Source organism: Aspergillus puulaauensis, chromosome 5 (assembly GCF_016861865.1).
Source record: "Aspergillus puulaauensis MK2 DNA, chromosome 5, nearly complete sequence".
In the NCBI taxonomy this organism is placed as follows: domain Eukaryota; kingdom Fungi; phylum Ascomycota; class Eurotiomycetes; order Eurotiales; family Aspergillaceae; genus Aspergillus; species Aspergillus puulaauensis.
The window spans coordinates 4,108,886-4,122,572 of NC_054861.1; the positions used below are offsets into that span (position 1 = coordinate 4,108,886).

General features: G+C 52.6%; 7 protein-coding genes across 7 annotated transcripts; 5 read left to right on the forward strand and 2 right to left on the reverse strand.

The window, feature by feature from the left end:
* Positions 1-502: 502 nt before the first annotated feature.
* On the forward strand, positions 503-2,475 carry APUU_51613S (isoamyl alcohol oxidase; the record flags this gene model as incomplete). The annotated part of the gene is made up of 5 exons (XM_041706741.1): positions 503-577; positions 627-1,009; positions 1,057-1,261; positions 1,312-2,238; positions 2,287-2,475. The coding sequence occupies 5 exons, from the start codon at positions 503-505 to the stop codon at positions 2,473-2,475; spliced, it is 1,779 nt and encodes a 592-aa protein (XP_041559096.1).
* Positions 2,476-2,852: 377 nt separating this feature from the next.
* Positions 2,853-4,466, forward strand: APUU_51614S (flavin-containing monooxygenase; the record flags this gene model as incomplete). Its single annotated transcript, XM_041706742.1, has 1 exon — positions 2,853-4,466. The coding sequence occupies one exon, from the start codon at positions 2,853-2,855 to the stop codon at positions 4,464-4,466; it is 1,614 nt and encodes a 537-aa protein (XP_041559097.1).
* Positions 4,467-4,761: 295 nt separating this feature from the next.
* Positions 4,762-5,700, forward strand: APUU_51615S (uncharacterized protein; the record flags this gene model as incomplete). The annotated part of the gene is made up of 1 exon (XM_041706743.1): positions 4,762-5,700. One exon carries the CDS (start codon positions 4,762-4,764, stop codon positions 5,698-5,700), a length of 939 nt encoding a protein of 312 aa, XP_041559098.1.
* Positions 5,701-6,127: 427 nt separating this feature from the next.
* On the reverse strand, positions 6,128-7,761 carry ALD5_3 (aldehyde dehydrogenase family protein; the record flags this gene model as incomplete). Its single annotated transcript, XM_041706744.1, has 4 exons — positions 6,128-6,454; positions 6,502-6,864; positions 6,909-7,224; positions 7,271-7,761. 4 exons carry the CDS (start codon positions 7,759-7,761, stop codon positions 6,128-6,130), a joined length of 1,497 nt encoding a protein of 498 aa, XP_041559099.1.
* Positions 7,762-8,525: 764 nt separating this feature from the next.
* On the forward strand, positions 8,526-9,639 carry APUU_51617S (phytanoyl-CoA dioxygenase family protein; the record flags this gene model as incomplete). The annotated part of the gene is made up of 3 exons (XM_041706745.1): positions 8,526-8,687; positions 8,740-9,378; positions 9,427-9,639. The coding sequence occupies 3 exons, from the start codon at positions 8,526-8,528 to the stop codon at positions 9,637-9,639; spliced, it is 1,014 nt and encodes a 337-aa protein (XP_041559100.1).
* A 440-nt stretch (positions 9,640-10,079) lies between these two features.
* APUU_51618S (uncharacterized protein) lies at positions 10,080-11,619 on the forward strand (the record flags this gene model as incomplete). The annotated part of the gene is made up of 2 exons (XM_041706746.1): positions 10,080-10,401; positions 10,448-11,619. 2 exons carry the CDS (start codon positions 10,080-10,082, stop codon positions 11,617-11,619), a joined length of 1,494 nt encoding a protein of 497 aa, XP_041559101.1.
* Positions 11,620-11,693: 74 nt separating this feature from the next.
* Positions 11,694-13,432, reverse strand: APUU_51619A (fungal specific transcription factor domain-containing protein; the record flags this gene model as incomplete). Its single annotated transcript, XM_041706747.1, has 2 exons — positions 11,694-12,888; positions 12,933-13,432. 2 exons carry the CDS (start codon positions 13,430-13,432, stop codon positions 11,694-11,696), a joined length of 1,695 nt encoding a protein of 564 aa, XP_041559102.1.
* Between the last annotated feature and the right edge of the window lie 255 nt (positions 13,433-13,687).

Consider the following 13,687-nt stretch of genomic DNA (forward strand, 5'->3'; position numbering starts at 1 on the left):
TAACACCCCCGACCGCGCTTGGGTGACAACAAAGCAGACTCCAGGCTCAGCGCAATCAGCCAGGGATAACCCCAGAATTCAGTCCCGTCGGGAATCAAACACGCTGGTGACTCTGACAGCAAGGGGGAACACGAGAAAAGGCCTGTCCAATCAGACAGACATCGCAGAGTTTCTCGAATCAATCAGGTGAAGCCAACGCGAACGCGCGACTCGTTGGCTGCATTCCACAGCGCCAGCCACGCACGCCGATCAGGCTCCCACACGCCTGGCTGTCGTAGTGGTTACCATTTATCAAGGTTTTCTTTCTAGGCGCAGATTCAGCGTCGATCTCGAGCTAGCGACAACAACAGTTCATGAAAATGAGATCGTGCGCCACTTCGCTTAGTGCAGCCTGGGCGAACGGTCCATGCAGCAATCATGCTATCGGGTTCGCTGCCAAAACTATTAAAATATTAAAGCCCTTTCCTCCCTCGATCGTGATCGACGGCCAGTTTCTGAAATTATGCAATTCCTGTGGGCGCTCGTGGCTGTATTGGGGTTCAGCATCGTGCCCGCTTTGGCCGCACAGTGTAGATGTGTACGTCCGTCATTTACGTCGGAATTCTACGTATACTAATCGAGTACAGACACCCATTGACAGCTGCTGGAAAAGGCTCGACTGGAATGCTCTAAATGCGACCGTGTCTGGTAAGCTCATTCGCAACACGCCGCCAGCCCTCCCTTGCTATCCTGGCCCGGAGTCCAATGTGGAGGAATGTGAGTACGTCGACTCGCAATGGTCCAACACGACCTTTCAGGCAGACGAGCCCATCGGGTACAGCTATCCGCTTGTTAATAACTGTCCTGCCGTGAATGAGACAGCAGGGCTTCGCAAGTGCGGTCTCGGGCCATCGCCGGTGTACACCATCAATGCCACTGAGCCGGAGGAATTAGTTGCAGGAATTGCATTTGCGCGCGAGAATAATGTGCGTCTGGTTGTTCGAAACACTGGGCACGATTTGCTGGGGAGGTTCGTATTCGAGTCAGGGCATCTTTGAGCCACATTAACAGAGTCAGGTCCACGGGCTATGGCTCGCTTCAGATCTGGATGAGGCATCTGCGAAAGGGTATTAAGCACCAGGACGCGTTCAAGCCCTCAATTCCCTGTGCTCAATGCGACTGGAACGGTGCTGCTGTCACGGTTGCAGGGGGCTATGTTTGGGACGATGTCTATGAGGAAGCATTTACCCGCGGCCTGATTGTCGTTGGCGGAGGTGACCCGGTGAGACGCCCTTCTTCTTCCTCTAGAATTGAATTATTGACTTTGTACAGACAGTCAGCGTCATCGGTGGTTATATCCAAGGAGGCGGCCATTCACCAGCCACCCGCGACTTTGGCCTGGCCAGTGACCAGATCCTGGAAGCGCAGGTCATCCTAGCAGACGGGACTATCGTCATCGCCAATCCATGCTCCCATTCAGACCTCTTCACAGCGCTCCGTGGCGGCGGCGGAGGCACCTATGGCGTGGTTGTCTCCGTCACTATCAAGGCATTTCCGTCCAAACCGGTCGTCGCGCACTCTCTCGTCATAACGCCTCAGTCACCGCACAATTTGACCTCGTTTCTGAGTGCACTTACGGATCTCTATTCAAGCTTTCCTGCTATTTCTGATTCGGGCTTTTCAGGGTATGGCTCCTGGTCGGTGAACGATCCAACCGGCACGTACGCGAACTCTTCAGCGGGATATCAACACGCCCTTGCAGCCCTGGATAAACCATTACCAGCTGCAAAGGCAGCTTTCAAACCGATTTTGGAGAAACTTGCTTCCTATAGATCTATCAATGTTTCTATTAAGTGGTTCGAGTTTCCATCGTATTCAGCATACTACCGTGCCCTGTCTGGCGTGCGCCAACCGACTGGAGTCCCTGAGTCCGCGCTCGCCTCTCGCATGTTTGATAAGAACGCTCTCATCTCAAACCGCGATGCCCTACGTCAGGTTATCGGAACACTAGCAGGACATCCCAAAGAAAGCACCATCAACCAGGTCCTCTTGGTGGGGGGTGGAAAAGTTCTTGAACAGCCCGAATACAGCGGCGCAAACCCAGCATGGAGAAAGACGTATCTCGTCCACATTGTCGCGCGTGGATGGCTGGGGAAGTCTGGTCCGCTCGTTGGCGAAGCTATCAAGGATGACATTACGTATAAAAAGTACCAGGCCATGCGCGAGTTCACTCCGTCAATGGGTAGCTATCTTAACGAGGTACTTTCTCTCTGGTCCTGCTTCTAAGATGTACGCTGACTTTCTTAGGCTGACCGGAATAATCCGTGGTGGGAGGAGGACTTTTATGGTAAGAGCTACGATCGTCTGCTTGATATAAAGAGTAAATACGATCCAGAGGGCGTCTTCTACTGTCCGACCTGCGTGGGGAGTCCGTCTTGGTTTCAGCAAACCCTGCCGGGCAAGGACTATGGGCCTCTTTGTACTGATGAATTATGATCCTTTGAGTGTATATTGAGAGAACATACTTATTTACCGTACTCCCGCTCGGCTTGACGATATTAGATCGTGACAAATAACCCCCCGATCCTTCTCTTTCTGATTGGAGGAGTACGATGGAGGCTGTGTGTCCTGTTGCCCGAGTCAATGAATACCCAATGACCGTACTCTGGCGGTGGCAGTGCGGCTGTAGTGCTTATTCGAACCACTCTGTTACTAATATTAATCTTGTTGGGAACGATAAGAGCCGCAAATATGGCCCTATTGGTTATTCTTTAAAGAGCTGTCCCTGGGATTGAGGTTGTACCCAATGTGCTACACCTTGGTCGTGTTCATTGAACTCCTTTACATCTACTGATATAATTAACTGCCTCACCATGGCAGAATCATACGATGCAATTGTTGTCGGGGCTGGGTTTGGTGGGATATATCAGTTATATTCCCTCCTGCAGTTGGGCCTCAGAGTGAAGCTGATAGACAAGGCTGGCGGTCCTGGGGGGACTTGGTACTGGAACCGCTACCCCGGAGCAATGAGTGACTCTTCATCGCATTTGTATCGATATTCATGGGATAAAGAAGACCTGCTATCCTATCCCTGGTCGGCCAACTATCTCGAGGCGAAAGAAATCCTCGCGTACCTGGAGCATGTGGTAGACCGCCACAACCTGCGGCAGCACATGCAATTCAACACGGAGCTGCTGTCAGCACAGTGGAACGAAGACGAGCATACATGGACTATTAAGACCAGCGATGGTTTATTCACGGCTTGCTATTTCATCTCGGCACTTGGGATCCTGACGGACCCGAACTGGCCTGATATCCCGGGACGTGATGGATTCGAAGGCGAGCTATACCACACTGCCCGATGGCCTGAACACTGCCATTTGGAAAACAAGAGGGTCGCTGTTATTGGAAACGGATCTACTGGCATTCAACTGATTACCAGGATTGCACCGCTTGTCGGGTCGTTGCTTTGCTTCCAGCGACATCCCCAGTATACCATCCCTGCCGGCCGGCGCAGCGTCAGCCAGAGCGAGCGCGACGAGATAAACCAGAGCTACGATGAGATATGGGACCAAGTCAAACAGAGTATCAGCGGAATGGGCGTCAACGAGAGCAAGACCCCGGCGATGAGTGTTTCCGCCGAAGAGCGAGAGCGCGCGTTCCAAGCTGCCTGGGACAAAGGAAATGCCTTTCGCTTTTTCCTGGGGACCTTCGCGGACATAGTCGTCGACGAGGCTGCCAACAGATCTGCGTGTGATTTTATCAAGAGGAAGATAGGCCAGATTGTGCAGGATCCAGAAAAGCGACGCAAGCTGACCCCGACCGAACTGTATGCCCGGCGGCCGGTCTGCGATGTGGGTTACTACGAGCAGTTCAACCGCGACAATGTTGATATTGTCGATATCGCCCATAATCCCATGGTCGAATTCACTGCTAATGGGATCAAGCTCGCCGATGGGACGGTGCACGAGCTGGATGTGATTATCTGCGCCACGGGCTACGATGCCTTCGACGGGCCTTACAAGAGAATCAATATCACCGGTCGCAACGGGCTCAGTTTGAAGGAGCACTGGAGGAATGGCCCGTCGACCAACATGGGCATCGCTGTCGCAGGGTTTCCTAATATGTTTTTGATTTACGGACCTCAGTCGCCTATAGCCAATGTGCCGACTGTCATGGAGGCGCAGGTTGAATTCATTTCCGGGGCTATATCGCTGGCCGAAGCACATCAAAAGGAGCAGAGCACCATGTGCAGGTCTTCCAAGACTGCGATTGAATCGACGCAGCAGGGCGAAGATGAATTCGCTGGGTTGACCAAGGCCATCAGCGAGGCGATGCTATTCAAGACCGCGCAGTCGTACTTTTATGGCAGGAATGTCAAGGATAAGGCTGATTTTGCGTATGTGTTTCTGGGGGGCGTTAATCTTTATCTCCAGAAGGTGAAGGAGTGTCAGGAAGGGGGATACAGCTCCTTTTGTGCCTTTTAGACGGTTATGCCTCCGATATCGCGAGTCTTCTGTGAAGAACCAAGAACTCTGGGTCCACCCACGCTTGATCAAAGTTAAACGTAGGCCCACCTTTTAAACGCAAGCAGTGATTGGTCCTTGTGCTATGAGTAATGATAAGGTTCTCCTGAGGCCCGAAATCCCTCGTGGCTGAATTTCTCTCGACTCTTCCGCGTGCCCACAGGGATGCATCTCAACACCTGATACTACTGCGCGCCCCTGCAATAATGTCAGCTGGCTCGATATCAGTGGGCTGTCGCATAGTTGAATCTCCCCAATGGCAGACCTTGAGGCCATCCCCCCAGGCCTGGTCCATGGCCTGGAGAACCAGGGCACCGCCACCAAGGCCGCCGTGGCGGTCTTCCTCACAATCGCCCTGGCCAACGCGATAGAGTTGATTGTCCTCATATTCTGGACCTTCCACCGCTACCGAGGGCTCTACTTCTGCTCTATGCTCGTGTCCGTCTCGGGAGTCATCCTGAACTCGATCGGCTCCATCCTCCACTACTTTAATTTTGGCCCACTCTGGCTCGGTCTGCCGCTCTTGTATACGGGATTCATGATCATGGTGCCTCCCCAGTCACTTGTTCTCTACTCCCGGCTGTACCTGGTCTTTTACAATGACAAAGTGCTCCGATTTCTTCTCTATTTTATCATCGTCGCTTTGGTTCTCCTCCTCGTCCCTGATACGGTGATCACCTATGTTGCCGCAGCACTCCGCACGCCACCCGCGAATCTCGCATACAACATCATCGAGCGCTACCAAGTCACCGGCTTCTCTCTGCTCGAAATTTCACTGTCCCTCTTCTATGTCTACGCCACGGCCAAGCTGCTGCGGCACAGCCCCGAGGGGAAGCCCCGGATCAAGCAGATCCTCTACGAGCTGCTGGCGATCAACTTCATCACGATAGGGCTGGACATCACCTTTATCATCCTGCAGTACCTCAACCTAAACTACCTCCAGATCTGCCTCAAGCCGCTGGCGTACAGCATCAAGCTGAAGCTGGAGTTGGCGATCCTGGGCCGGCTCGTGGCGTTTACGAATCTGCGCAGGGCCAAGATCCAGCTCGGGGCGCGGAATGCTGAGTTTATGGGCACGGCGTTTGGGCTGGATGATTTGGGGTCGGTGGGGACTGGGAATGAGGGATCTGGATATGATCCGTCGGGGGCTACAGAGACGAACAGTACGAGGAGAATTAATGCTAATAATATATGAATATACGAATTATGAATCCATAAATCCATAAATCCATAAATCCGCATTTATGAATGCATTATACGTGGTTAGTAATCTTCAGCTTATCCTGCTTGGGCCCGGAATGCCGAGTTGGGTTAGCCCCGGAGCTACGGAGTGCCTTCCCAATCGGCTCGAACAATCCTCCCTCCAGGGCAGCTTCAATACTGCGGAGCATTATGAGTGCGGCTGGCAAGGCGAGACCTTCCGAGTATGCTGAAGTATTCTCTGGTTCCGTAATGAGAGGTGTGGCACTAGGCTGACTTACACGTGTATTGTACTATATATATATCTCAACATTGTTAATGCACAAAAATGATTAAAGATTACCAGTCGATTTACCACTTCAATATTTAGGAAATATGGATGAGTCATGATATAACCCATTTATATAATACTCTAGTATGGATTACGCCTTCGGACATGGCACGCCCATGTTAAAGAACACAGCCTTGGTCTGCGTGTAGTTCTCCAGCACTGCCTCGCCGCATTCACGCCCAATTCCACTCTCCTTGTATCCACCAAATGGAATACTCCAATGGACGAAATTGTACATGTTCACCCAGGTCGTCCCGGCGCGCAGTGCATTCGTCACGCGGATAGCGCGCTCGTAGTCCTTGGTATGGCAGGCCGCTGCCAGCCCGTACGTGGTGTTGTTGGCCTGCTTGATGACTTCTTCCTCTGACGAGAATTTGGCAATTGCAACGACTGGGCCGAAGATTTCTTCGCGCATAATCTAGAACTATTAGCGTCGTCTTTGTAATAAGGGTGCATAGCGTGTACCTTCATCTCTGGGCGCACGTTTGTGAAGATGGTTGGCTGGATGTAATAGCCGCTGCCCTTGTCGATAGCTTTGCCACCCAGGTGGACGGTTGCGCCCTCCTGAACTCCCGAATCGATGTATCCCAGGATCTTGTCATACTGCATCTGGCTGTTCTGGGGTCCTTGGTTCGTGGTCTTTTCAAATGGATGGCCTACCGTGATATTGGCCATGGTTTTGGTGAACTTGGACAAGAACTCATCGTAGACATCCTCATGGACATAGATCCTTGTGCCGGCATGACAGGTTTGGCCAAAGTTCATATTTATTCCCCATGCTGACCAGTCTACGGCCGAGTCGAGGTCGGCATCGGGGAAGATAATGTTCTACACTGTCAGTTATTGTATATGGGTCCGTGGGGGTCACTTACTGGAGACTTGCCACCCAGTTCGAGGGTCACTTTCTTCAGGTTTGAATTTGCTGCTGCGCGCATGATGGCCCGGCCAGTGGCAGTTGACCCGGTAAAGGCGACCTTGTCCACGTCCATGTGGTGTGCAATAGCGCTTCCCACTGTCTTGCCGTATCCCGAAACTAGGTTTACCGTTCCTGGAGGGAAGCCAGCCAGGGAGATCAACTCGCAGATTTTCAGCGCCGATAAAGGTGTCGCTTCGGCGGACTTGATCACCACGGTGTTTCCTGTTACCAGGGCGGGCGCGATCTTCCAGATAAACATCATCATGGGAAAGCTAGACGTTGTGAGTTGAGGACTTATAGAGGGAGCGTAGAACATACTTCCACGGGATGATTTGCCCACAGACACCAATTGGCTCCCGGCGAGTGTACGCAAATGTTCCTGGGATATTGAACGAGGTTTCACCCCTAACCTTGTCTGCCCAGCCAGCGTAGTACCGCAAAGTCCCAATAGATGCGGGGAGGTCAAGGCTAGAGCAGAGAGGAACAGTTTTGCCAGTATCGGCACATTCAAGTGCGATCAGGTCATCCTTGTGTTCTTCTATGAGGTCGGCTAGTTTACTCAGTAGAGCGCCGCGGTGCGCAGGGTTAGAGTTGCTCCAGGCTCCATTATCGAAGACCTCACGGGCAACACGCACAGCTTCGTCTACATCATCCTCACGGCCTTCAGCAATGGAGATCAGGGTCTGTCCTGTGGCGGGGTCTTCCACGTCGAATGTGGCGCCTTGCTTGCTATCGACGAATTGGCCATTGATGAAGAGCCCGGTAGGGAGGGAAATGGTGCGGCCGTTGATTTGAAGTGTTTGAGACATGGCGAATGAGGTAGAACAGAGTATGAGTCTAATTCGAGGAAAGAAAATGGTGCTGCTTGCGAGATATAAGTATACTTGACTCGCAGTTGGCCTTCCTAATTGGGACTCCGTAACTCCGAGATGCAACAGGATAACCCCTCCCTGATCGCCAATTAACCAGGATGGACTTGACCAACCAGCTAGCATTCAATTTCCACTAGGGACTCTGCGACCGGCTGGCGTTGTTGCACCAGGTTAGAGGCAATGTCCCGTCATTGTATCATACCGGTCTCCCTAAGGCTGGTTCCATTCATATCAGAGAATGAAACTAATGCTTTAGTTCTTGTTCAGGGCACAATCGATATTATACTCGTATTCAGCCACTGCCAACCGGATATGATATTTTATCTAATGGTGAGAATACTCGCGAGGAGTCCAACAAGAATATCACCTAGAGTTGCTCGGCCGTATTGGCCGCTAGCCAGCTCTTTGACCAATTCATGTAAACAGCAGAAATCCCCTCTTTCCACCAATGAAGAGAATTCTGTGTAATCCAGAACAATGAAGATGCTCGATAGAACTCGGGGGTTGTTGGCTCCTGACAGGGCATGGCCCGGGGAACAACCCTGGATTTCCTGTTAAGGAAATATGTGCACCCGCGGCTAAAGACATCCCCTCATTGTTTGCTGGTATTATAAGACGAATGGATCAGTCCAAGCCAGAGAAATAGAGTCATCCTTAGCCATAGTTCATTGTGGGGATCTTAGTGCAACCAAGTCTTGAAAATGTCTACCACAGCCACTGAGACGGCGCCATCCGTCACTACAGGCGTCAACCTGCGTGCATACGGCGGGGAGCTGGAGAATGTGAAGCCGCTCCCGGCGTTTACTCTAGATACCCCGATCGAGGAGTTACGGAGGCGATATGAGGAGGATGGTGTAGTATGGGTAAGATATCAAATCCCCCCTGGACCGTTGACCGGGTGCTGATTGAATCTAGATCAAAGGTCTTATTAGCCGCGACGTTGTCAACAGATTCCGAAAGGACTATCTCACATTCATGAATCGAGGATCCGAAATGCTGAAACCAAATACCGATCCGGAAAAGGGTATCTTCTCAGGGAACGACTGGAGGGATTATATTCTACCTGGAGGGACTCGGCTGGCGATGGGACTGAAGGATGAGGGCCCGTTCGTGGACAACGCAATCGCAAGTCATGTCGCGCCGTTCTACATGCAGTTCAAGGATAAGATCGGAAAAGACATTGAAGCATTCGCAGCTAAGCTGTGCGGGTTCCAAGACTCGTGGTGTTTGCCTCGCTCCCTGCTGCGGTGTGCAGTCCCTGGCGCTGAGTCCACGCCCGTTCACTATGATCAGATATTTTTGAGAGCTGCGCCGCCCACCAGTATCACTGCGTGGGTTCCCATCGGGGACATTGAAATAGAGGGAGGGGGCTTGATCTATCTCGACGGCTCGCAGGATATCGGCCGTAAATATGAAGAGGACTTCTCGCGACTGAGCGAGACTTTGAGTGACGCGGAGAAGATATCGGCTGTCAACCAGAATATGAATGCAGGAGGCTGGTTGGATAGGAATTCCTCCAAGTTTGGCAAATACTGGGGACGCGACTGGCTAGTGGTTGGTTGCTCTACTGATGTTATTCTGGGCGTCGCTAACATGATGCAGGGTGCGTACGAAGCAGGAGACGTTGTCCTTCACAACCCATTCATGGTCCATGCAGGCGCCATGAACGAATCCAAGACAGGACGTATCAGGGTATCGACGGACCTCCGGTTTGTGGATAAGTCCAAGCCGTACGACGAGAGATGGACTATCGCGGCCTTCAGTGACAATGACCCTAACCTGGCGCGGAAGCTCAACAGAAAGCCTGCAGCTTGATAGTAGTCGATAGATGAAGTTGTATGGATTCAGATGTTTTAAATGTATAGGTGTAACTACTCCTATGTGAATATTTCCGATCCAATCTTCCGTTTAACCATTATGTCAGTATAACAGTCTCCTAACAGTCTCCCCATTTCTAAATTCGGTCAGTGTTCTGCCAATCGGGTCCTAGATAGTAAGCCTGGACCTCTTTGTAGTAGATCCAGACTGGACAGCTCGGGGGCGTGTTAACACCGACTCCGGCATGGTGTGCTACCCCATATATAACCCCAAATAGGAAGTCCGGGGAGACACCTCTGCACAATGCGGGGCGGGGTCTGGGGATCGGGGTCGCTGCGTAGCATATTTATACTAAGCTATAATCTACACCATATCCCAAGCATACGGTGGATTCTTTCTTTGTCTTTAGATTCTCATTGCACTTCTCCTTTGTCGGCATGGACGAGAAGCACGACAACCGCGAGACTCTCTCGCACCGCGAAGACATCGCAGAGGATGCCTCCAGAAAAGGGGTGTTTGCTGAAATGCACATGCCCGACAGTCTTCGAGGGCTCTCCGAGGACGAGTACAAGAAAGTCGGCCGCAAGGCAACCCTTAAAATGGACATTGTGGTGTTTCCGCCTCTCATGTTGATGTACATCCTGAACTATCTGGACAGGAACAACATTGCTGCTGCCAAGCTCGCCAATATCCAGGAGGACTTGAGTCTTTCGGAGACGGAATTCCAGAGCTGTATATCTATCCTATATGCGGGATACAGTACGTGATCGCTTCTGTAATCAGTGTCAGAAACTAACAGCCGCAGTTATAATGCAGGTCCCGTCCAACATGATACTAGGAAAGCTGAAATGGCCTGCTGTGTACATCTGCGGTGCGATGGGAGTCTGGGGTGTGATTTCAGCTGCCCAAGCAGCTGTGACCAATTTCGCAGGCTTGATGGTGGCGAGGTTCATGGTTGGATTCGTCGAGGCAGTCTTCTTCCCGGGGGCGCTGTATTATCTCTCCATGTTCTACAACCGCAAGCAGTATGCTTTTCGCGCCGCCCTTTTTTACTCTGGCTCGCAGCTCGGAAACGCCATTGGGGGATTGTTTGCTATCGGGATCTTGAAGCTGGACGGGGACCATGGGTTGGCTGGCTGGAGATGGCTGTTCCTTGTTGAAGGGGTGCTCACTATCGGCCTTGCCGTGGTCTTTGCGCTCATCCTCCCAAACTCACTAGAAGGCGTTCCTAGGATGACAGAACTGGAGCGAGAGTGGATCACCTGGAATTACCAGAAAGACCAAGGCCAGCAAGACGACCGCAATGAAATCACCGCAACGCAGGGCCTCGTTCTTGCTCTCCGCGACATCAAGACATGGCTACTACTTGCCACTCTGTACCCGGTCTTCATATCAGCTGGTGTCACGAATCTGTTCCAGCCTGTTATTGCGACGCTGGGCTATTCGCGCACTATCACTTATGCCCTGAGTGCGCCGCCCTTCATCCTCTGCTGTATCGCCATGATGGCCACTGGGTATAACTCAGACAGAACGGGGGAACGGTATTACCACATCGTCCTACCGCTCGGAGTAACCATCATCGCAAATGTCATTGCAGTGGCCACACTAAATACAGGTGCGCGGTACACAGCCATGATGCTAATGCCTGCCTCCTTCTATGCAGCTACGACAGTGCTTTACTCCTGGATGTCAGGGACACTCAGCCAGCCGGCCCCGAAGCGAGCGTCGGCCATTGCGGTTATTATTTCTATCTGCAACACTACGAATGTTTGGACTCCGTATCTATACAACGGGGCGCCACGGTACCTTGCGGCGTTTGCTGTGAATCTTGCCGCTGCCGTGCTTGCGATCCTTATGGCGACTGTGAATCGCATCTATCTGACCCGACAGAACCGCAAGCTTGATCGGGGGGAATCAACTGGCAAGAGTGGCCCGACGCCTGCACAGTTGGCGAGTGGATATCGGTACTTGGTATAAATACGGGATATGTCATGCTGCTACCAGGAGTTGTACACAGATAGATTGTGTTTCACAGATTCTATAGACAGAAACTACGGCTCAATATGCGGCAGTCCATCGTTATCAGCATTCGTCCACAGAGCACCAATGCCTGTCCCCCATGGGTCACCGTAGTTCATTAAGAGGTCGTCAAAAACGGATATTCCCTTGGCTGACATCGAGTCCAGCGACAGTGCGGAGTTAGGACCCACATCTAGCAGACTGAATCCGAGGGTCAGTTCCTGCAGCTCCTTGAGTATCTCGAGATACCGCTGCCCGATGAGGTCTCCGTCGACGCCGACTGGAAACTGCGCGAGGGCGTTGTCGGCCACTTCTCGGACATTGCGCGGGTCTGGCCAGAGACAGGAGTGCATGTATAGAGTGCCGATTGCAGCGAACTGTGCGTAGTTCACGAACCAGAATACACGAGAGAAGAGACCGCGTTCGTAGAGGTATTGGCACTCGGCGACTACGACGTTCGCTGCCTCGACAGATAGATCGCCGCATTTCCCGAGCCAGACCTCGAGGTCGTGGGGGATCTGGGCATTAGCTCGGATTGAGTACAGCATAAACGGGCGGTAGAGGAGGAGGCTTGTATGGGCGAAGGTGAGCTTGAGTGTGCACATCTGCCGCTGGATCATGGTGGACATGGCGGATGGTGGGAGCGAGAGGTAGTTCAGGTATGCTGGGAGACTTTGTTGCCAGGAGAGTAGACGCTCCTGGAGATTTAACGCAGCGGCCTGGAGGCTGTAGAGGCTGTGGTTCCTCCTTCGGGGGCTATAGAACTCCCGCAGCACCATCCCCAAGATCTGGGCTAGTCTGGCGTAGTGAATCAGAGCTGCAGCTGTGCAGAATGAGGCCTCAGTCGAGTCGCGAGCCCGACATTCGGAGATGGAGACGTCGTCATCATTCACCAACGCGCATTCTTCCTGGTCAATGTCGTCGTCATGAAGGGCGCACGGGCGACCGAATATACTGCTGAGGACGCGATCATAGGTGTAGATAGACCAGAAAACCCGTTTGCGGTACTCGTGGTCGACGTAATTGCTCGGTCGCCCTGTCGACAGACGATGCAATCCCAATGCCTGGGCCTGTCGAACGATGATGCCAAAGGAGGACCAGGCATCGTGCATCCTTGAATGGTTTAGCAGGTAGTGGATCATCAGGAGCCGGGTTTGCAGAGAGCTGAGAGTGACCTTGGTCGACTCCCTCTCGATCTCCTGCCGGGCCATATCGAAGAATTGGAGGCTGTGCAGCTTAGCCTCTGTCCATAGAAGGTTGTGAGAACGTACCTTGCAGAGAACCCACAGAACACGTTGTTGGTCTGCGAGTAATGCGAGCCCATGGCCACAACCATATACACCAGTGCGACGTCGTCCTGGCCTAGGCCGTCGTCGCCCTGCGTGCTGTACAGTTTCTCATATGCCACGCGCAACGTTGGCTCGTGGACAAAGCGCGAAGTGGTAAGCCCAAAGTCGAAGTAGTCTCGCACCAGGGTATCCGTAATGGCCTTGGGTGGAAGGATTCCAGGGCGTTTACCAGGAACCGCCAAGGGATAATCGGAGAAATCGAGGGACATTGATGGTAGACTGGCGAGACGGTCTTTGACAGACTGCAGAAAGGCGAAGCCCGAGGCACTTCCATGGTAATGGCCATATTGGTCCTCTTGAGGTGGTTCTTCTAGTGTAGGGTTATGCTGCGCCGGAGAAACCGTCCGCGGCTCTGGAATAGACAGATTCGGTGCCTCTGAGTGATGAGAGGGTGTGGACAGGTCCACGGCAGGCTCGGACATGGGGAGATCCCCATCGTCCGAGTGAGAGGCAGTCGGCATATACTGGCAATCCTGGCCCTGCTGCTGGCAGCGTACGCACGGCCTGTGCCCAGAGCATCTCGTCTTCTTCCTGTCGGGTATCAGCTACTAACCCCAGGGTATGGAGGCAGGGTACACACTCGCGACAAGCAGTGCAGGCGGTCCGTATCTTTGTCGTACCGCCTGTCGATCCTCTACTCCCTCTCGACTGGCGAGGGCGCTTCCATGATGACCGGC